At 39.2% G+C, this 21,687-nt stretch overlaps 1 protein-coding gene across 3 annotated transcripts in view; it reads right to left on the bottom strand.

Annotated features, from left to right (window-relative positions):
* Positions 1 to 21,198, bottom strand: part of Exoc4 (exocyst complex component 4) — a 669,227-nt gene extending 648,029 nt beyond the window's left edge. For all 3 annotated transcript variants that reach the window (XM_048340247.1, XM_048340248.1, XM_048340249.1), the window contains exon 1: positions 21,058 to 21,198. In XM_048340247.1, the coding sequence (XP_048196204.1) occupies positions 21,058 to 21,143 (86 nt within the window). In that variant the 5' untranslated portion in view covers positions 21,144 to 21,198. The remainder of the gene's footprint in view (positions 1 to 21,057) is intronic.
* Between the last annotated feature and the right edge of the window lie 489 nt (positions 21,199 to 21,687).

Raw genomic sequence — 21,687 nt, 5'->3', positions numbered from 1 at the left:
GTTCCTAAATAGTCAACTCTATCACTTCCTCTTTTAGCAGGTTTCTGAACTCACACTGTGTCTGTCTGCCACATTTGCAAGGCTTTTCATAATTTCCTCTCTCCACTACCAAACCTGCCAAGCATCTCACATTGTTTACCTTAACTAGGTAGCATTACCATTAAGGAAAATGTCAGGCCCACAGTGGATCCCTTCTCTGGCATCAGCTGTCAGCGCAACACATTACTGGGTCATTAGGAGTTATTTAGAAACTAGAAAGGGTTACTATCATGAAGATTAGAGAGTAAACTGAGTCCATAGGGGATTTTTTGCTACTGTTTTCATTTTCAGAGAAAACATTTATACAAGGAACAGCCTGTGCTCCACACTAGAAATCTATCCTCGTCACATAACCAGGAATAAATGGCAATTGTCCTGAATTAAAAATACTTACATTTTGGAACTTTGAATACAAAACTATAATGTCTTTTTTTTAATTACAGAAAATGAAGGCAGTAAGGATAATAAAAACAATAATAGCCTCTAATATTTAGAGAGGCTTACTAGCTGCCAGGATCCAGCTGTGCTGAATGTTTTATAAAATGTATGTAAAATCCCTTTGGAGCAGTCCTGCCTTCTCTCCCTTCCCCCTCTTTGCAATGGAAGTGGGTAAGACTGAAGAAGTTAAATTAAATCGCCTCACCTCACACAATGAAGGCAAGGACAGTACAGAGATTTAAACCCAACTGAGTCTGTTCACAGATGATGTTTTGAACTACTGCAGTGCTGTAGGCTCTAGAGTCAGACTTGCTCTACCATATTTATCACCCATATGACCTTGGTAATCACGTCTCATTTTTGCTCATCTACAAAATGGAAAGAAACACTTCTAGGAGTACTGGAAAGTATTTAAATAGGGTCAAATAGGCCCTAGTGTTTTGTTATCATGCAACAAATGTCAGTTGTAGTTGTAGGCTATTATTGTTATAACAGTGGTAGTTATTATTGTGATAGCAGATCAAGTGTCCATCTGGTTCCAAATGCTTGGAACTGGAAGTGATTTGGATTTTTAATTTTGTCTTTACATCCTAGAATAGTAATTACACACAATGAGATGTGCAGAGGATTAAGTCAAGTCTAAACATGAAATGTATATTTTATATATACCTTATATACATAACCCAAGGTAATTTTACACAGTATTTTAAAATTTTTATTCATGAAGCAAGGTTTCATGCAAAGGAACTCTATTTGCAGCATCGTGGGTCAGTACTCAAAAAAGTTGGAATCTGGGGATAGTTCGGATTTCAGATTTTTACAGTAGAGATGCTTAACTTGTAACACAACAAAAGCAGTAGCAGTTTTCCATATAAAAATGAAAAGCACATCCTCTAGAGAAAAACGTTCAAATTTCATGACCCACAAATGCTAGATTAGGTATCTCTGGACATAAGATTTAACCTCTCTGAGTTCTACTTACTTTTCCTTAATATTAAGAACTGTGAAGAGTCTGAGATTTTACACTATCGTCTAACACAGGACCTGCCATAGTTTTATGGGTGCTGAAAGAAGAAACCAAACTCCCAGATCAGAGACTAAAGGCCTCATTACCCACAGCAAAAGCAAGTGTCATCAACATCAGGTCTCTTTGTCCACTAGTCCCCATGCATCTCAGACAGAAAGAAGGACCCAAAGTAAATGCCTTCCCCATTGCAGGCACTTATCAGAGAGGAATCCAGAGCCCAGGAAGGCAAATTTTTTATAATGACTTCAGTAAGAAGGACCCACTCTATCTACCAAGGCTCTTCTCTAACAACCATTCTTGAGAAACAGAGACCGATATAAACGATGCTCAGTGCTTTGCTCCCAAAACTTTAAGACGCTCCCAAAAACACAGACACAAGGAAAACTGCCCCTACACAAAAATGAAACATAAAGTCACTAAAATCGTTCAAGGATTGGAATGTTGGTGTGGTGCACCAAGCAATAGCAGGCAACAAAGATTCATTCCTAAACTGTTTCCCCTACGCTGCAAAGTGAATCCAGAAATGCCTCAGATAACAAATATTTGTAAAATGATTGAATGATAGATCACAGGAGACTGAAAAAGTAGACAAGTCTAGACATAAAAAAGATGCAAATGCTATTAAAAAAAAAAAAAGTAAGTTTCAGTATGTGATTATCTTACTTTAATCCTGTCACTTGACCTGAACTAAGAGCAGGGTAGAAGAGAACACTTGTCATCTAGCTCACCCCACCAGCCAGGTCAGGAACCTCTCTTCAGCCTTCTAAGCCTTCCTGTGATGCAAAAAGCTCAGTAACTCACACAATTCACTGAAATACTCAGCCGCACTACTTGTGACAAAGCCTTTCAAAAAAAATAATAAATTAATGACAGAAAATCAGGATCTTTAGAATTTCTACCCATGAATCCTAGGTCCATCTTTTGTGGTAAGACAAAGTAGGTATATTTCCTCTTCCTTTTAAAAGGACACTAGGCAACAGCTCTTCCTTTCTCAAGTTAAATATGTCCTGTTCCTCCCATTGTTTCTTCCATATCATGGTTCTGAGCACCCCAGGTATTTGTTGCTTTCAACCGAAGTCCTCTCAGAAATACAGAACACACAAAACTTACAAGGGTTATGCACTAATCTAAGTGGGTTTTTTGGTTTGGTTTGGTTTAGTTTTGCCAGTCCTGGGCCTTGGACTCAGGGCCTGAGCACTGTCCCTGGCTTCTTTTTGCTCAAGGCTAGCACTCTGCCACTTGAGCCACAGCACCTCCTCTGGCCTTTCCTATATATGTGGTGCTGAGGAATCGAACCCAGTTGCCACTAGGCCAATATTCCCAGCCCTAATCTAAGTGTTTTAAACACAAATGTTCATTAACCCCTGACAACCCTATGAGGTAGGTACCATAGTTTCCTTCTTTCTAGAAATGAAGATATTATACTGCTCAAGGCACAGAAGTGTATGTAACAGAGCTAGCCTCAAACCTACAACAATCTGGCTTCAAAGTTCAGCTCATAATGGCCTCACTAGCATCTCTCTCAAGGTGTGTTCAAAATGGAACACAAAATATTTCCAATTGGAAAGAGGTTTCACATCTCACAACATGGACATGATAGCTCTAAGAACAGAGTCCAAAACTTATCCAAGATCCCTTTGAGAGTGAGTACTGGGAAGCAAGCTTTCACATATCCTCTCTGTGTTCTCCACACTAAGAAAAGGGAGGGCACGAGGTAAAAATTACTGGGAGTAACCAAATACAGTAGTCAGTAGTTACTTAGCCCACGTAATCGAAAATATCCTCAAAATGGCCCAGTGAATTAGATAGTGGTAACACCCACTTACAGGTAAGGAATCAGAGGTTCAGAGAGGTGATCTGCACATAGCAATATCAAATAATAAACAATCAAATAATATCAGCTAATAATATCAAAGCAGAATTAAAGCAAAGTATACTTGACTTCATATCTCACACTCTTTCTACCATCATCGTTATAAAATTCTGCCTTCCAGCGTTCAGGTCCCAGGCTGTAGGACCATGCCCCAATCACATGGACAGCTAGCAATGGACACAGTATACAAGCAGCTCTTTAATATGAGCAGTCTTAAGTCGACATAAAAAGGTTCCAGAAAGCAGGAGCTAAAAGAAATGAGTAAATGGCAAATGGTTTATAGTTACTGCTCTGAGACAAATTCAAGTTATTGAACCACTCTTTTTAGGTTTCCTCCACCCCAATTTCAAAATTATTATGACTTACAAACTACTTTCAAGTTCACAAAAGAACAAAAAAAAGGGGGGAGGGGTAAGCTAAACTGCAGTTAAGGTGGACACAGAGACATTTCTGGATCACTAAGAATTTTTCACTAAGACAGCACTGGTATTTTGCATGATGAATTACATCCCTAACCATGACTAATTAATCCCAAGAAAGGCATTTATTTACTTAATAGATTCAAAGGGCCACTATACACGTGTTGAGTTACTGTTAACAGCATCTAATTGAATAAGTGGCTATTAAGTGATTCCAGTGGATTCACAAGCCACCAGCTCCAGACAAGTCCTAGGTACAAGCATTAAACTTAAGAGTAAATAAGTAAAGACTGAAAACGGTTTGTCAGTTTCCTTTTTTAATACCAGTCTCTGTATTTCAGTTGGCCCATCAAATGGTTTGAAAGGAAAATAACCAGTCACCATTCCTGGTTCCTTCTACAGAGCAATTTTGTTTTCACTTTGGACTTAATAGAGTAATGTAGTCCAGAGAGGAGAAAGCACATAAAAGTCAATATCATCCTTTAAAAAGACAAAAGGAAGATCAAATAAAGGAAAAAGTACACCTATAAAAATAAGGTTAGTGACCAAAAGGTGACCCAACACTCAAGGGGAGCAATAACTTTCAATCAAACACAGAATAAAAGGATGCAAAAAGGAAAAACCCCACAGATCTAAATGAGTGCTATTATGAATACAGAAGAAAACCTCCTTGCTACATCATCACACATGTCAAACAAGAGGTATTTATGTAAATATGAGAGAATGGCAGGTATGGAAAGCAAAAACCCAGGCTCCAACAGGGCTCTGCTACCAGGCATCCCAGCACTGAGGTGGTAGAATCCTGAGTTTCGGGCCAGCTTGGACTCCATAACAAATCGTTGCCTCAACAACAAAACAAAACCAAATAAATGTGAAAAAGAAAAACAAATAGAATCTGGGTGCTGGTGGCTTATACCTGTAATCCAGGCTATTCAAAAGGCTGAGGTCTGAGGATCACAATTTAAAGCCAACCCAGGAAGCAAAGTCCATGAGACTCTTATCTCCAATTAACCACCAGAAAACCGGAAGTAGCACTGTGGCTCAAAGTGGTAGAGTGCTAGCCTTGAGCAAAAAAGCGCAGGGATAGTGCCCAGGCCCTGAGTTCAAGCCCCCTAATCAACACACACACACACACACACACACACACACACACACACGGATCTGCAACTTTAAGCTACTGGACCAAGACTGAATTATTTGACCTGTCTGGATCTGTTTTCCCCTTGTAAAACAGGAAAGATAAGAACACCTGGCTCGTAGGGATGTTTTAAGAAGTGGAGAAGTGCATGAATGTGCTGTGAAGATGTTGATTGATCTGTTACTAGAATCAAAATAAATAATGTATGAATCACAATATGGTTAGCCTCCCTCATTCTAAAAAGTTCCTGGGGATATCTACTTATGGGCTGAGATCAGATCTTTGCTCTAGATTCTTATGTTGCCTGATCTATTAGATGTTTAGGAAAAGCTACACAATGAGCAGCAGACGCTACAGGGTTGGGGAGAGGTCATCGAGGACAGTTAGCTGCCCTAACAAACAACTGCTATGAAATTGTCTCACACAAAGAATACCTGTTTGAAAATTCCTAGGAAAGGAAAAGCAAAAGAATTAAATGGGTACTGATTCATTCATTATTACCAGGAATATTTCTAAGCAGCTAGAGATACCGTAGTGAACAAAACCCTCCTCTCCCTCATGAGTGGGGAGAGGCAGGCAACAAAGCAAATGGGGGTGGGGGACAAGAGAAGACAGAGAAGGTAGCAGCTAAGGAAAAGTAAAGACAGGAAAGGAAGATGAGAGGTGTTTTAGATGACATCACAGGGGACCTCTTAGATGAAGACAGCATGTGGACAGAGTTTACTGGGAAGTGAGGGGAAATACATACATTATCTGGGGAAGCTGTTTCAGAGAGAACAGAAGAGGTAGGGGCCTGAAGGAGGATGAGTTTGGCCTGTTCAGCACAAAGGGAATGACAAGGAGGTCAATGTAACTTTAGAGAGGCAAGGAAGAATGGAGGTAATAAGATGAGGTCAATCTTTTCATCACAACTGAGGCCTCAAAGAAAAGTTAGCTACCCATTTCTAAGAAAGTGTACCTTGTGTAAGAAAGTTTCAAAGTCTAGTCATTCCTTTTGAAGCTTGACTACATTGAATGTCAAAATTTTAACTTCTATTTGGCTTCATTTAAAGCTAAATGGAACTATACTGAAATGGAGTTGTTTAAAATAAAAAACAGTTGTTTCCTTCGTCATTAAAAAAAAGTGTCGGGCTGGGGATATAGCCTAGTGGCAAGAGTGCCTGCCTCGGATACACGAGGCCCTAGGTTCGATTCCCCAGCACCACATATACAGAAAACGGCCAGAAGCGGGGCTGTGGCTCAAGTGGCGGAGTGCTAGCCTTGAGCGGGAAGAAGCCAGGGACAGTGCTCAGGCCCTGAGTCCAAGGCCCAGGACTGGCCAAAAAAAAAAAAAAAAAAGTGTCACTGCTAAATAATGTTTGTTTGAGACATGATTGTCACCGTTTTCTGCTACCCACATGTAAATACCACCAATAAATTTGTTTTATAAAGCCCCGAACTAATATTAAAATGATAAACATCCTCTAACAATTCTATAGTTTCAAATAGGTGTTGTAAAGATGATATCAGTAACTGTAATATGATTCTTTATAAACACTTCATTTGTGTAATAACTTTATTTACTATGTTCTTGTGGAAAGGATTTTATTCTTCTTAACAGTGTAGTCAATATATACATATACAACAAAAATACCTGTGTAATGATAAAAAAAAAAAAAAAGAGAGAGAGAGAGAGAGATGAGGTCAGGGAAGAAAGTGGGAACTAGGCCAGGCACAACTTGATGGGTTTTTACCCTACATATTCTGTTAAGCCACTAGAAGGTTAGCACCTGGCCTAAAAGTAAAATTTATCAGCCAGTACTGGTGAAACTAAATAATATTTACATTAGTCTTGTCTTAAATGTGGTTACTTCTTTAAAATTAAAAAAATCTATGTTTTCTATAAAAATGTAAATAATAAAAGCAAAATATGCACAAAAAAGTAGAACTAAGGAAATGTAGGATAAAACAAAGTACAGCACGTCACATGGCCAAGCAGAGTTTATATGAAATGAGTCCCTAATCTAAATTTGGAGTTTCCCATTAGCCCAGACAAAAAGGAACACAGAGTACTATAATTTTTATCCTAAAAAAAGACAGATTCTAGTTCCTCTACGGAAAACAAATTTATGTAGTAGTAGATTCCAAAAGATTATCTTTCGCTTACAACAAGGGAGACACTGTACAATACACTTAATGACATTCTTAATAATCTTCGGGAAACAAAATAATAAATTTTACATCACTATTTCTAAATCTCTTCAGGAACAAAGGAAAATAATTCAATCCCAGGGATTTTGAAAGTCTCTAAATTTAATCCAACTATAAAGTTTACCAATGAATCATTTTAATCTAAGAGCAGAACTTGGGGAACTTTTAGAACTAAATGGAACACACTTATTAATATCCTCCTCTAGGTAAACATTTTAATAGTTCAAGCAAGCAAGTCTTTCAAGGGTGTGTTGGTAATAACAACATTCAAAATATCACATCAACTAGAAAGCATGCATTAAGGTTGAAAAACTGACCTAGATAATTTAAGAGACAAATTATGTATGACATTGCCTCAAGATTACTTGTAAGTGGTGATAACAGACTATGCTCTGAGAGAAGTTGTTTATAGTGTTTTGTGTGTGTGTGTGTGTGTGTGTGTGTGTGTGTGTGTGTGTGTGTGTGTTGTCAATCCTTATGCTTGAACTCTAGGCCTGGGTGCCGTCCCTGAGCTCTTCAGCTCAAACTAGCTCTCTACCACTTTGACCTACGGCACCACTTCAGGTTTTCTGGTGGTTAACTGGAGATGAGTCTCACAGACTTTCCTACCAAGGCTAACTTTGAACTGCAATCCTCAGATCTCAGCCTCTTGAGTAGCTAGGGTTACAGGTATAAGCCACCAGTGCTTGGCTGTTTATGGTATTTTACAAAAGTGATGAAAAATTATCTGGTTCAGTTACAACCTTAACTGTCTCTCTCCATATAATGTGTATAAAGCTCAACCCTCAATATGACAGTATTTGACATTTGCAAAGTTAACAGGGAGCCTACGACTAAGCTCTCACTCTCTCGCTCTCGCTCTCTCCCACTCTCTCTTTCTCTGTGTATGTGTTTCTGTATATTTCTCTCTTCCTCTCTCTTCCTACACACACACACACACACACACACACACACACACACACACACAGTCTATGTAGACCAAGTTGGCCAGAAATTAGCAATCCTGCCTCAGCCGCCCAAGTGCTGAGCTTATACCATATCCAGTTTGGTTAAATTCTCAAGGCAAATGGTATTTAGTCAACCTCCTTAGCCAAAACCCATACGGATATTTAGGGAATACACAAGAATTAGCTGTTTGATACACCATGGATAACTAAATTAATTAACTTGCTACAAGAAATATTTAACATGATACACCTGGAATTCTGGTGACACCTGTACAATGATTCAATTAAATCGTGTTTTCTGTAAACAGATTAAATTGTCTACCAAGAGCATTTCTTGTTGGCTCCACTGACCTGTCTTCCAGAAATAATAAAGACTAACAAAACAATTAATGAAAATCCCTTCAAGCTACTGAGAAAACCTAATTACGAGGAAGTCTTCACATATCTAAAAATCAGTATCAGCAAACAGACATCTCTACAGAGCACAATCTACAGTAAGAATCAAACCTCTTCAGTCACCTCCGTTCTGACAGGCACTCAGAATAGGCCTAAGAGACCAACTAGATACCAGAGTCTCTCATTTTTTTATCTATCAAGCACCTCAGCACCCCAGTCAACATTACTTTCTAACACATAATCACAAGGCAGAAACTAAGCATGGTTAAACATTTTAAGGTATTTCTTGTTATTATAAAGGTGATGTACAGAGGAGATCAGTTTCATAAGTCACGTAATAAGTGCATTTCTTTTTGGACAATGTAACCCCTACTTTCACTCTCTCTCAGTTCTTCCCTCCCATCCCCACCCACAGTTGCATAGTTGTATAGTTTTCAACACAGCATCTAGTGAGTACCACAGCTGCATTTGTTTACCCTTTATCCTTCTATTTCTGTGTCCCATTACCCTCCCAAAGATAGATAAACAAACATCATGGTTAAACTTTTAACAACTGTTCAAGGATTAACTAGGTTCAGAACCTCTCTCTCAGGAAAAAGATTAAGTATCAGTTTATTGTTCTTTCCAGAAGATAATATTCCTTTGTATTACTGATTCCAATACAAAGCCAAAATCTTGAGCCAAGGAGATTCTCCAAAGTGAGAATTCTAAACTGCTTTTAACCAGAAGATATTTGGTGAAATCCTTATTTCAAAGTTTTCTTTTCCTTTAAAATATAAAACATCCCAACTAAGAAATGCCCAATGACAACATATAGCTATATTCAGCAGGTGATCTTAAGACAGTTTTTCAAGTGAGTAGAGTATGAGTACAAAATGCAGAGGAAGGCCTGGGAATGTGGTTTAGCTGTAGAGTGCTTGTCTAGCAGGCATGAAGCCCTGGGTTCGATTCCTCAGCACCACATAAACAGAAAAAGCTGGAAGTGGCACTGTGGCTCAAGTGGTAGAGTGCTAGCCTTGAGCAAAAAGAAGCCAGGGACAGTGGTCAGGCCCTGAGTTCAAGAGCCAGGACTGGCAAAAAAAAAAAAATGCAGAGGAAGAAAAAATGCTGCTGAGTATTTAAACACTAACTACAGAAGCTAGGACACAAGACTTCCAAGATGATTATACTAACTAGGAATAGCCTATAAATGCTTTCAGTGGATTATAAAAACAAGAGACTCTCATCATAATTCTGAGTTTCCATAAAAGATCATACATTAAAGAAATGCTTGAGATGTGTATCATTAAATAATCACATAAGATATGGCTTCACTCAAAGCATAAACAAATCAGATTTTATTCTATTCAATTATACACCAATTGCTTGCTTCTTAATTATGTCCTATTAGAGCCAAAAAAAATACAAGATAATCCCATCCCAACTCATAGCAATTAACAATGACAAGTCCCTCTGAAAAAGTTTTAATGCAAATAAACAGATTTGTGTAATATCAAATGACAATGAACAATTTCTTTTTTAAAATTAGTTGAAAATTCACTGTCATGCTTCACTATATATTACAGTCAATTACTACATCCAACACATACATACAGAGATTCTCTTTTTCAACATTTCAGTTAACGAATTTATACAGAAAACTCATGAGGACAAAAATCTATAAATTTTTTAGTCAACAAAGAAGGCCACTGCCTAAAGTGAAGTAAAATCACCCTCAATCAAGCATACCACTGAGTTCAAGACTAACAAAGTGAATTTAAAACTTATCCCCAACTGTTAGCCACGCTCTACCTCTTCTTCCACCTCCCTTTTAAGCCCTACATCATAGAAGTTTGTTTTCTGGTGAGTTCCTCAGAAATAAGTCATTAGGAGATGTAGTATAAAGCAGTCAAATCGATTTTGAAGATTCTGGATTACAACAAGATGAAGCAGGTTTATTAACTGCCAATATCCATGAGACTTCACCATGTCAGTGTCATGGGGCTAAAACAGAACCTTGTTTCTCATCCACTTCCCCATCTTCATGTACACATATAAACACAAATGCCTCTTTTTTCCAGTGTTGGACATTGAACTCAGGTATTGAACCCAAAGCCTTGGACAGCTAGACGAGCATTCTATCATTGAGCTGTACTCCATCCAGCCCTTTCACACATATTTTTATTGGGACATGTATGAGAATTAAGGAACTTGTCAAAACAAACAAACAAAAAACCCAGCTTCCTACCAACACATTCTTATCTTGGAATGACTCTAACTTCCTCTCCAATTACTTCATTGCAAACTGTAGACATGTGGGTTTTTTTAGTATTTTTATTCTTCTTAAGTAGTTGTAGAAAGGAGTTGTCATTCAATAAAGCAGTTTATGAATATAGTACACCTTCATCAATGTCATCCCTTTCAACATTCTCATCCACCTCACCAAACCCACTTAACCTTACTTTTAGATTATGTATTAATTTTTTGTCTTTTAGCCAAGCAACTTATATGTACAATGCATCTTAATCTGTGTCATCGCTTCAACATCTTCACTGCCCCCCCCTTCAACACACCACTTCCCTTGTATTTCTCAACTCTGTGGCATACAAAATGAGTTCTTGCCTGCATTCTCCTCTCTTCTGCCCTTCATTCTTCTACCCCTCTCCCCTGGGACCCACCCTACCCTCCTGCAAGTACCATTTCCTGATAGTTATTTTGTTAGGCTCTGACTTAGTCCTTTTAAAGAAGTACACTATTTGTGCTCTCCAGAGAGTCACTTAAGTCAATTTACTTGTAGCCATTTCCTTATAAATGGTACAATATCATTGTATTTGATGGATGAACAGAATGGTATTGTGTATACATACTACATTTTCTTGGTCTAGTCATCTATTAAGGGGCATCTGGAATTATCTTTATCTTGGCTATGGCAAAAAATGCTGTAATTAACATGGTTGTGCTGGTAACTTTAGTCCAGCCTTGTCTGTGTTCTGTTGGATAAATGCCGAATTTGGAATTTGTGGAATTACTAGGTTATAGGGTAGCTCTACATTCAGTTTTTGAGGAACCTCCATACTGCTTTCCAAAGTGAACGTAACTATTTATTGGAATAAATTTCAGTATATATGTATACATCTTAAGAATGTTTTTAAGGGGCTGAGGATATGGCCTAGTGGCAAGAGTGTTTGCCTCGTATACATGAGGCCCTGAGTTCGATTCCCCAGCACCACATATACAGAAAATGGCCAGAAGTGGCGCTGTGGCTCAAGTGGCTCAAGTGGCAGAGTGCTGGCCTTGAGCAAGAAGAAGCCAGGGACAGTGCTCAGGCCCTGGGTCCAAGCCCCAGGACTGGCCAAAAAAAAAAAAAAAAAAAAAAGAATGTTTTTAAGCATAGGCACAATAACCCTAAAACTTAACAATTCCATTTGGTTTCTTATATGGGAAGCAATTCTCCACCTAAATTATGTTTTTAAGACTACTTCAACTTTTTTTTTTTTTTTTTGGGCCAGTCCTGGGGCTTGGACTCAGGGCCTGAGCACTGTCCCTGGCTTCTTTTTGCTCAAGGCTAGCACTCTGCCACTTGAGCCACAGCGCCACGTCTGGCCATTTTCTGTATATGTGGTGCTGGGGAATTGAACCCAGGGCCTCATGTATACGAGGCAAGCACTCTTGCCACTAGGCCATATCCCCAGCCATGACTATTTCAACTTAATCATGCTTTGTAATCAATCACCTGAACTCTGGTTAAAATGCACCATGAGGTCAATCAGTGCCTGGGACTGCCTTCCTAGCAAGCTCTCCAAGGCACCTGCTGAGTATAAGGTAATGTCTCCCAACAAACTGACAGAGAACAAGTCTTAAAAGAATTATGTTTAACCTTTTGAATTGCATTCTACTTTACTTTTTTTGACAAGGGCTAAAATAAGTAAAAGTCAGAAAAGGTCCTCATAAGAATCTTGAAATGTTCAACTGTTTTTTGTTTTGTTTTGTTTTAGGAGGGGGGTAAGTAACGTATTTTCCTTTACTACTTCAAGTTATCACTTTCCATGTTATTCAAGACAAAATCTCCAGGAAACAAAGACTGGCTACTAGAGTAAGGGTCAAGACCATAACTCATTTCATAGCTTAAAAGCATTTAACAAAAATGTAAGAAGCAGCAAAGTATAAGACTGTAACAGAGAGCAGAGTGCAGCATTACATTTCATGGCAAACAAAAACAAAACAAAACAAAAACACTAATGGACTCTTTTTTTTTTTTTTTTTTTTTTTTGGCCAGTCCTGGGCCTTGGACTCAGGGCCTGAGCACTGTACCTGGCTTCCTTCTGCTCAAGGCTAGCACTCTGCCACTTGAGCCACAGCGCCACTTCTGGCCGTTTTCTGTATATGTGGTGCTGGGGAATTGAACCCAGGGCCTCATGTATACGAGGCAAGCTCTCTTGCCACTAGGCCATATCCCCAGCCCCAACAAATGGATTCTTAAATATTACACCGCCCAAAGAAAACCCATTTCCAACCACATTAAACCGCAGGCTAACAATTTACAATACTATTACAGGTGTTGAATAAAACAGAACTATAAAACTAAAGAAACAAACATGCATGATAGTTTCAAGGCATTCTCAGTTCTAAAAGAAGAGTTCCTGAAAAAGTACTAAAGGAAGCCAACATGTTCAATTGTTCAATACCGTAAAAACTTAGGAAGGACCCTCCACATTGATAAGTCTAGTTCACGCTCACACCATAACTTCAAATACCACACTTAAATGTCTTATTTTTTCCTCTCAGACCATATGAAACCGAAAATGGTATCAAAGAACATGAATCTTTTTTTTTTTTTTTTTTTTTTTTTGGTCAGTCCTGGGCCTTGGACTCAGGGCCTGAGCACTGTCCCTGGCTTCTTCCCACTCAAGGCTAGCACTCTGCCACAGCGCCCCTCCTGGCCATTTTCCATATATGTGGTGCTGGGGAATCGAACTGAGAGCTTCATGTGTAGGAGGCAAGCGCTCTTACCACTAGGCCATATTCCCAGCCCAAAGAACATGAATCTTAAAGATACTCTTAAAATAAAACTTATTCATGGATTTCTGCTTTGGGTATAGGGATTAACAAAGCAATTAATAAATAAAAAGTTTTCCAAACACTGGAAGTAAGGGGGAAGAAAGAGAGGTACACAGAGAACCCTTACATCTGCAGTGGGTCCTCAACTTAAAATGGAGCATCACATGTATGAGAAGGAACTCCAGAAGGTCAAGAAAAGGGGGCTGGGGATATAGCCTAGTGGCAAGAGTGCCTGCCTCGGATACACGAGGCCCTAGGTTCGATTCCCCAGCACCACATATACAGAAAACGGCCAGAAGCGGCGCTGTGGCTCAAGTGGCAGTGTGCTAGTCTTGAGCGGGAAGAAGCCAGGGACAGTGCTCAGGCCCTGAGTCCAAGGCCCAGGACTGGCCAAAAAAAAAAAAAAAAGAATACCCTGAAAGATTCGAGGAAACAATAATCTAAATCTACATGGGGCTGCAAATAGTGCCTATTCTCCCTCAGCCAGAGTGAAAAGTCTCATAATGCATAGGGCACTAAGTAGAGTATGAAAAAGAAAAAAGCCACAAGAAAGAACACTGTAGAATGCTAGAATTTCTCTTTATCTTCACCAAGTCATATACTAAGATTGTATACTTACATCTTACTTACACACACACACACACACACACACACACCCATTTCTACACATATGTATGCCTCAAAAAGAGGCAAATAAGGTGAGGGTACAGGGTTAGAGTCCATAATTGTTTAAAATGTTTTTCTATCTAGCCATCTACCTTTTTAGTATTATCTTCCCTTTTTTGGCATTTTCATTTCTAGACTTATTTCTCATTAGTGTGATCTTTTTATAGTAGACTGATTTTTTTATTTGAAGTTTTGTTGAAAAGTCTTATCAGGGGGGCTGGGGATATGGCCTAGTGGCAAGAGTGCCGGCCTCATATACATGAGGCCCTGGGTTCAATTCCCCAGCACCACATATACAGAAAACGGCCAGAAGTGGCGCTGTGGCTCAAGTGGCAGAGTGCTAGCCTTGAGCAAAAAGAAGCCAGGGACAGTGCTCAGGCCCTGAGTCCAAGCCCCAGGACTGGCCAAAAAAAAAAAAAAAGTCTTATCAGTGTTTAATTCTGGGCTGGGAGAAGCTGGGCACAATGGGGCATGGCTGTTAGCCTAGCACATGAGAGGCTGAAGCAGAAGGAGCACAAGCTCAGGGACAGCATGGACTACATAACAAGATCCTGCCAAAAGGGGAAGGGGAGGAGGAAGTGAAAAATAAGGGATACATAATAATGGGAGGAGTGGAAAAGAGGACAGGAAGTCCTTCTCAGTAATTTTCTACTTATTTTAATTCCTCTACTTAAAACAGTACACTATCAAATAACAAGGACATTAAAAGTTTTGTTATGCCAAAAACTGTTAACTTTGTTATATTTATGACTATTAAACTTTTGTATCTGTAAGGTAGTACCTATGTGAAAATGGAAAAAGGAAAACAATATTTTGAGAAATGGAATTGTTGCACGGCATTCTTCTTTTATGACTACTCTTTTCACAAGTTTTTACAATATAATTTTACAACAGAAAAAGATTGCCATGAAACTTTTTGTATTAGGTGTTTATATTTTCTATGTTTTACACACATACAGATCAGCATATATATATATATATATATATATACATACACATATTTAAACCTAGCTTCTTTAGCTTTATTTCAGATCATCAAAGAGGATATTTCTGATAGAAAACATTACATGTGAATTTATCCCCAAATCAATTTTGTAGTCAAAGAAACTAAAATACTAGAAATGAAGAAATGAACATTTGAGCACCTTCTCTATTCCAAATTGTTGACACTTTTAACATGTTCTTATTATCATCTACCACTGCAGATTATGTTATTATCCCACTTTACAAATGAGAAAGAGATCTTAAGTAACCAATTCCAAGTTCCATGAGTAAGATGTTAACTTTCTACTTATTACACTAAAATACGTACTGAACCTCTGGCTGAAGGGTATACCCATAACTATGTTCAAATAATGGCTTGAAAAACTTGCTCCTATCATCCACTTCTAAAACTGCATGCTTCAAAGCTCTCAAGACATGTCAACATAACTAATTACACATGGTGCTTAAAACCAAGACATGGGTCTCTAATTTAATTCGGCATAGCCAATAAAAAAAAAAAAGTGATCTCCCCTCAATGTGCTAGAACTTCCTGATAATAGTCTACAAAGTTTTCTGATACTAATGTTCGAACAACACACAGCTTCATCACCAGCACCTATACTCTGCAGGCTAGAAACCTAAAAATCATTATGATCTGGGTTCAAATGGAGAGAGGAGATGGTGCTGGAAGCAGCATGAACTCCTGGCCACACCTTCTAGGACTTGGCTCAGAAGGGGATGACCATGTTCCTTTCCTGCCACAAACTGTCACAAACCTCAAAGCAATCTGTTCAAAGTCCGCATCAAAGCCTGGACCCCTTCAACAAAGTTGACTTTGAATTAACTACTGGCTGACCAAAATATATTCTGCAGAGGAAGGAAGTTTTAACAGGTATCTATGATAAAGGATTTCCTACATTTTTGAAATCTCAACTTGTGAGAAGACATAAAAGTTGATGAAAACATGAGCTTTCCACTGCCGCCAACTCTCCTTACATCTTTGGCCAATGTCTATCTACAAAAGCTCTGCTGCAAAGTTTCAATTAGGTCTTCCTAAGTCACAACCAAAGTTTGTCTCCCAATTAAACTGGCTATTACAGGCCAACTTACAAAGGAGAGAAGGACAACATATAATTGGAAAGCAGATCACCTAACAGTACGTGGTGGACTCGTTTCCCAATTAAAAATCTGACAAGAACTCACAAAAACAAAATAAAATAACCTCTCAAAAATGTCACCTGGCTTATTCCCAAACAAAAGATTGGTGTTGGTAAGATCAATAGAAGGAAAATATAGAATGTGTGTGTGCGTATGTGTAAAACTGTCCAAATTGTACATCAACAAGTGATCAAGATACTGTCCACCCAGTGAGCTATTTTAAAGGGCCAGTAGCAAAACTTAAAAGGTGGCAGTCAGCAGTGACCTCCTGCAGACTATAACCCAACCAGTATCTACCTCCACATCAGAGCCCTTCGCACAAGTCTGAGAACTGCTGTAAAACCTTAGGAGTCTACCTTTGATACAACGCACTGTCCTGAAATACTTTTACACAGTACTTCTTAGATGATTTCTTTTTTTTTTTTACTTTTGAGTCTCAATCTACTTTCAAAACATCTATCCAGTGAAATTCTTTGCCAACATACTTAACAAATAAGCTTTGCCTTTAAAAAAAACTATCCAAACAACCAAAAAAATCTATCAATCTAGCAAACATAATTCATGAAGTTATACTAAATAATTCTGGTTTCTTTTTTTTTCTTCAGGACTCGGGCTTAAATTCAGGGTCTCTCACTTGCCAAGCAAACATTCTATGTTTGATATGCTCAGCCATATCTCCATGCTTTTCTGTGGCTAATGATATTTGAGATAGAGTCTCCCTGTCCAGGTGCACACCTGAGTCTCAGTCACTTATTTTAGGCTTTCCATCATAGCCAGGATGACAGGCCCATGCCATTGCACCCAGCTCTCCATTGAGAAAAGGTCTCACAAACTTTTCTACTCATGCTCGCCTTACACTGTGATCCTCCCAATCTCAGCCTCATCACTGCTAAAAGTTGGCTTATAAATATCTTAACACAATGAACTATGAGTAGAGTACTGGTAGCTCATGCCTGTAACTTTAGATACTCAAGAGGCTGAGATCTGAGGATCATGATTTGAAGTCAGCCCCAGCAAGAAAGTCAATGACTCATCTTCAATGAACCACCAAAATGCTGGAAGTGGCGGTGTGGCTCCTATTATAGAATAGAGCCTTGAACAAAAAGCTAAGGGACCACACCCAGGACCGGAGTTCAAGTCCCAGGATGAGCACACAAAGGTAATGAACTCTCATGCTTGTAAAATATAAAGTCATCATTTAATAATTTAATACTATGATGAGACACAGCAATAAGATTTGGATATTCCTTCCCTTTGTCTATAACTACTCTGTCCTGAAGATAAACTTTTGTCTACCTGAAGGTTTGTCTAATCCAATATTAAAAGATGTCTGCAACAGTAAGTGCTGTTCCAGCTATTAGGAAAAGCATGTTTAAAGCAGTATTTAATGTATCTGAATTACCAAAGGCTGAGAGTTAGAGCAAGGTTCCAGGTCATCCCAGACAAAAGAAGTTCTAAGATTCCAACTTAACAAAAACATCTGAACATGGTAGTGCACAACTGACATTCAGCCACAGCAAGAAATGTTAATAGGATGTCCATGGTTCACACTGGCCTGGGCAAAAAGACACTGTCTCAAAAATTTCTGCAAGATAACTGAAGGATAACTTCTAACATTCTTCAAACCAACAACTGCTCAGTGATTTAAAAAAGATAAAACTAAGGGATTAGAGGCATGGCTCTGATCATAGAGCGCCAGTTAAATGAGTGAAAACAAGCACCAGATACTGAGCTCCAGTCCTAGTCTCAAACAAAATAAATAAATAATAAAGCTAAACTGATCAAACATTTTTAAAACACTGTGCTCCATCACTAAGAAGCAATATACTTTGTGACAATAACAGGTCCATGGAAACATCAAAGAGAACTGGAATGTACCAGGTGTATCTTCAGGAACATTCAAACATTATAAAGCCTACTATGAGCTTTCCTTTTTGAGGACTGTTGCCAAAGCAACCAGGAAAACTAGGCTTTGACAGAACTTAAAAGATTTAAGTGCAGAGTAAGGTAATCAAAGTACACAAAACAGAACAATAATTAATATAAAATTGTAAGACGTGTAACACAAAGGATACAAATTAAACAGAGGCACAAGAGGATCAACTTCAAAGTGCTAACCCAATTCCCTAATAAATATACATTTCAGAGTGCCATTTTTCCAAGCAGGATCCTTCACCCCATATCACAAAGGAAAAAGTCATTCTATCAATCTTGTTCACTGACACTACTTATAAAATGAAAACAACTGAGTAAGTGCAAAAGCAAATCTGAAAGGAAACTGTATTGGCAACATCCTCATTCCAGACCAAAACTTTTCTGACTCAAAAAATAAACAAAGGTAAAAGACAAACAACTACTCTAAAGCTATGAGAATATCAGACTATGTTCATTTGTAACCAATCTTTACTAAACTTGCCCAGAATCTAGGTCTGAATATTCCCTAATACGAAGCTTGTAACAAATATGATAAGATAAAGATGTTAGTCAAATGTTCAGAATAGCTAAAGCTAAGGAAGAAAAAAATTAAAACAATACATAACAAAGGTCCAAGTAAAAGATACCTAGGCCAAAATCATGGTGATACAGTGAAGATAATACTGATGAGCGTAAGAGATGGATGGATAACCACAAAATCATGGTATGCAGCAGACAGCAATAAGAGATAGCCCCTGGGGCTAGGAATATGGCCTAGTGGTAGAGTGTTTGCCTGGCATACATGCAGCCCTGGGTTCGATTCCTCAGCACCACATATACAGAAAAAGCCAGAAGTTGCGCTATGGCTCAAGGGGTAGAGTGCTAGCCTTAAGCAAAAAAGCCAGGGACAGTGATGAGGCCCTGAGTCCAAGCCCCAGGACTGGCAAAAAAAAAAAAAAAGAGAGAGAGAGAGAGAGAGAGATACCCCCTGGAGAACACAAATGAATGGTCCACCAAAAGCAATGAATATCTTTGAATCCCTATCAGTAAAAACTTTTTACACTGGTTTCCAGATTGTTTTTGTAAGATGAGACATTTATTTAAACTAAGTTTAAATAGTGCTGAAGAAAACAAACATAGCATAATAGAAATGAAAAAGGTCAAGGGAGAGCCCTGGCATAAGCAGGAAAACACCTGCCTAGGAAGCCTGAAGCCTTGAGTTCAAAACTCTAGTACCTTCCCCCAAGAACTGGAAAAAGTCTATCATTTCATCTCTCCGTGACAGTCTTACATCATAAAGTTTATACATATTTTATTTCCAAGTAAAATATAGTTTCCTCAAGAGTAATATAATTATCAAATATCTCTGCAAAACTCAGGGCATTCCAATTATTCACTCAACATTTATTAAGTATGTATGTAGTATAAGTGCCAGGCACCATACTGTAAACTAGAACTGCAAACCTATTGTTTAAGTAAATGTTAACTATAAGACAGAGGAAAAAAATAAGCAAGTTCAAAGAATACAAAAACATGAAATGTAATTCCACAGAGGATTAAGGTAGGAAACTACAAGTACTCTGGCTGGAGTTTTAGTACCATGAGATCCACCTCTACTAGCTATGTATTGCCAAGTAAGAAAGTGGGCCCGTAGTTACACACAACCATTCCCTCTGCAAGGCCTATCAAGTATATTATTTCAATAAAGAACTACTATTACTTGTAAAAGACAATTGATAACAGCCATAATAATCTTAAACTACAGTCCCTTCATAATAATCCACAGGGTAGTTCTTTTATCAGTCCATGACTGGTAAGAGTTGTTTCAAGTTTGATAAACTCATACATTCAAATGCTTACTACCTACCAAATGCTGTTGAGCCCTAGGTTTTAAAGAAATCATCAGGACTGGACAGGATCCTCAAACAAAAGTTGTGAGGGGAAGATGAGATGTACATTTTACACACACACACGCACACAAACTTGAAATTCCAGTGCCAACAATGTGACATGTGTCACATATACACATTTCTTTCAAACTGTTTTTAGTTATTCCTGTGTCATCTTTACCGGTGCTCAATTTATTTTCACTTTCTAAACAACAACAACAAAAGGATTCTCTAAAAGACCCCCCCACTCCATTCACACCTTCATATTCCAGGGCGGGGAGAAGAAGAGTGCACAGAGAATTTGAAAGCAGTTTAGTTTTTTGTTATTGTTGTTGTTGTTGTTTAAGGAAAAGACCTGGATAGGAAGGACAGGAAAACAACAGAAGGAAAATCACACCCGAGTGCGTGCCTTCAACACCCACAGTGGTAAGCAGCTCGCTGCTGCAGAGCTTGAAGTGGAGGCCGGGGCCACCACTCACAGGTAAGGGAAGCGTGTCGGGACTTGGACACTCTGAAACTCGTGACACAAGTGTCTCAACTTCTGGAAGTCCAGAAGCCCAGGGGCCACGGGACGCCTTCGTGTGTGGATACGTGTGTCCTCAACCGATCACTGGGTCGTCAATGAGCACGCCCTCCCCAGCCTTTCCACTGCCAGGGCCCTGAGACCCTTGGAAAACGCTCCCTGCTCCAGAAGACAGTCGAGGCCAGGCTCCTCCCACGGGAACCCAAGGCCAGCGGTTAAAAGCAAGGGAGGCGCCGGAGGTGCCCAGGTCCGAGAAGGGGGTAACCACGGGAGTCCTGGAAGGGGCTGGGAGAGGGGTGGGGGGAGGCCAGGAGCGCAGAGAAGAGTCGGCAGGGTGGACCCCGGCTCCCTTCTCCCTCCCAAACCGGAGGTCGAGCCGCTGTCCCCTGACCCCTGGCCCTGCCTCCTGCCACCCTCACCTGATCACTGAGATGAGCAGCCCCGAAGGGTCTTTGCTTTTGCTGACAGTGCTTCTGTATTTCCCACCAGCTGCTTCTGCCGCCATCTTGGTACGGGTGGTGAGAGAGCCGGTGGGCTTGACAGACCCTGGCGAACGTAAATTCCGTATTTGACGCCACTGGAGTAGAAGCCAATGGGAAGAAGAGAATTCCAGACATGCGGAAGTGAACAACCCAATCAGGGAAGGGAGGAGGTGGGACTAAGGCTGCAAGTGCTTTGACCGCGGCAAGCGTGTTTGCTCCTAGGCACTCTGGGAATTGTAGTTCTTTCTTTTACAAATACGTAAATCAAAGGTAACTTCAAGTGTCTAAAGAGCACCTTCACTTGCATAGACCGTGGTCTTTTTTCAGTTCACTCTCTTTTAGAGTGCTGTCAAGTTTTTCAGTCAAATATTACATGATAGTGCTAATCTAATGTATTTGTAGATAAGGGGCTGCATGTTTGATACGCCTTCGAAGCAAGTGATTTTTAAAACCTTTTCTTAAAATCTAATGCAAAAATTAATAGGCATAGAAATTCTTTTATTCGGTATTTTCCAAATTAAATATTTCTAGATTCACATTATATGTGAATTCGATTTTTTTTCCATT

The sequence above is a fragment of the Perognathus longimembris genome, chromosome 2 (genome assembly GCF_023159225.1).
Source record: "Perognathus longimembris pacificus isolate PPM17 chromosome 2, ASM2315922v1, whole genome shotgun sequence".
Lineage (NCBI taxonomy): Eukaryota > Metazoa > Chordata > Mammalia > Rodentia > Heteromyidae > Perognathus > Perognathus longimembris.
Note: the sequence above shows the minus strand (reverse complement) of the source record. Positions and strands in the feature narration are given on the sequence as shown.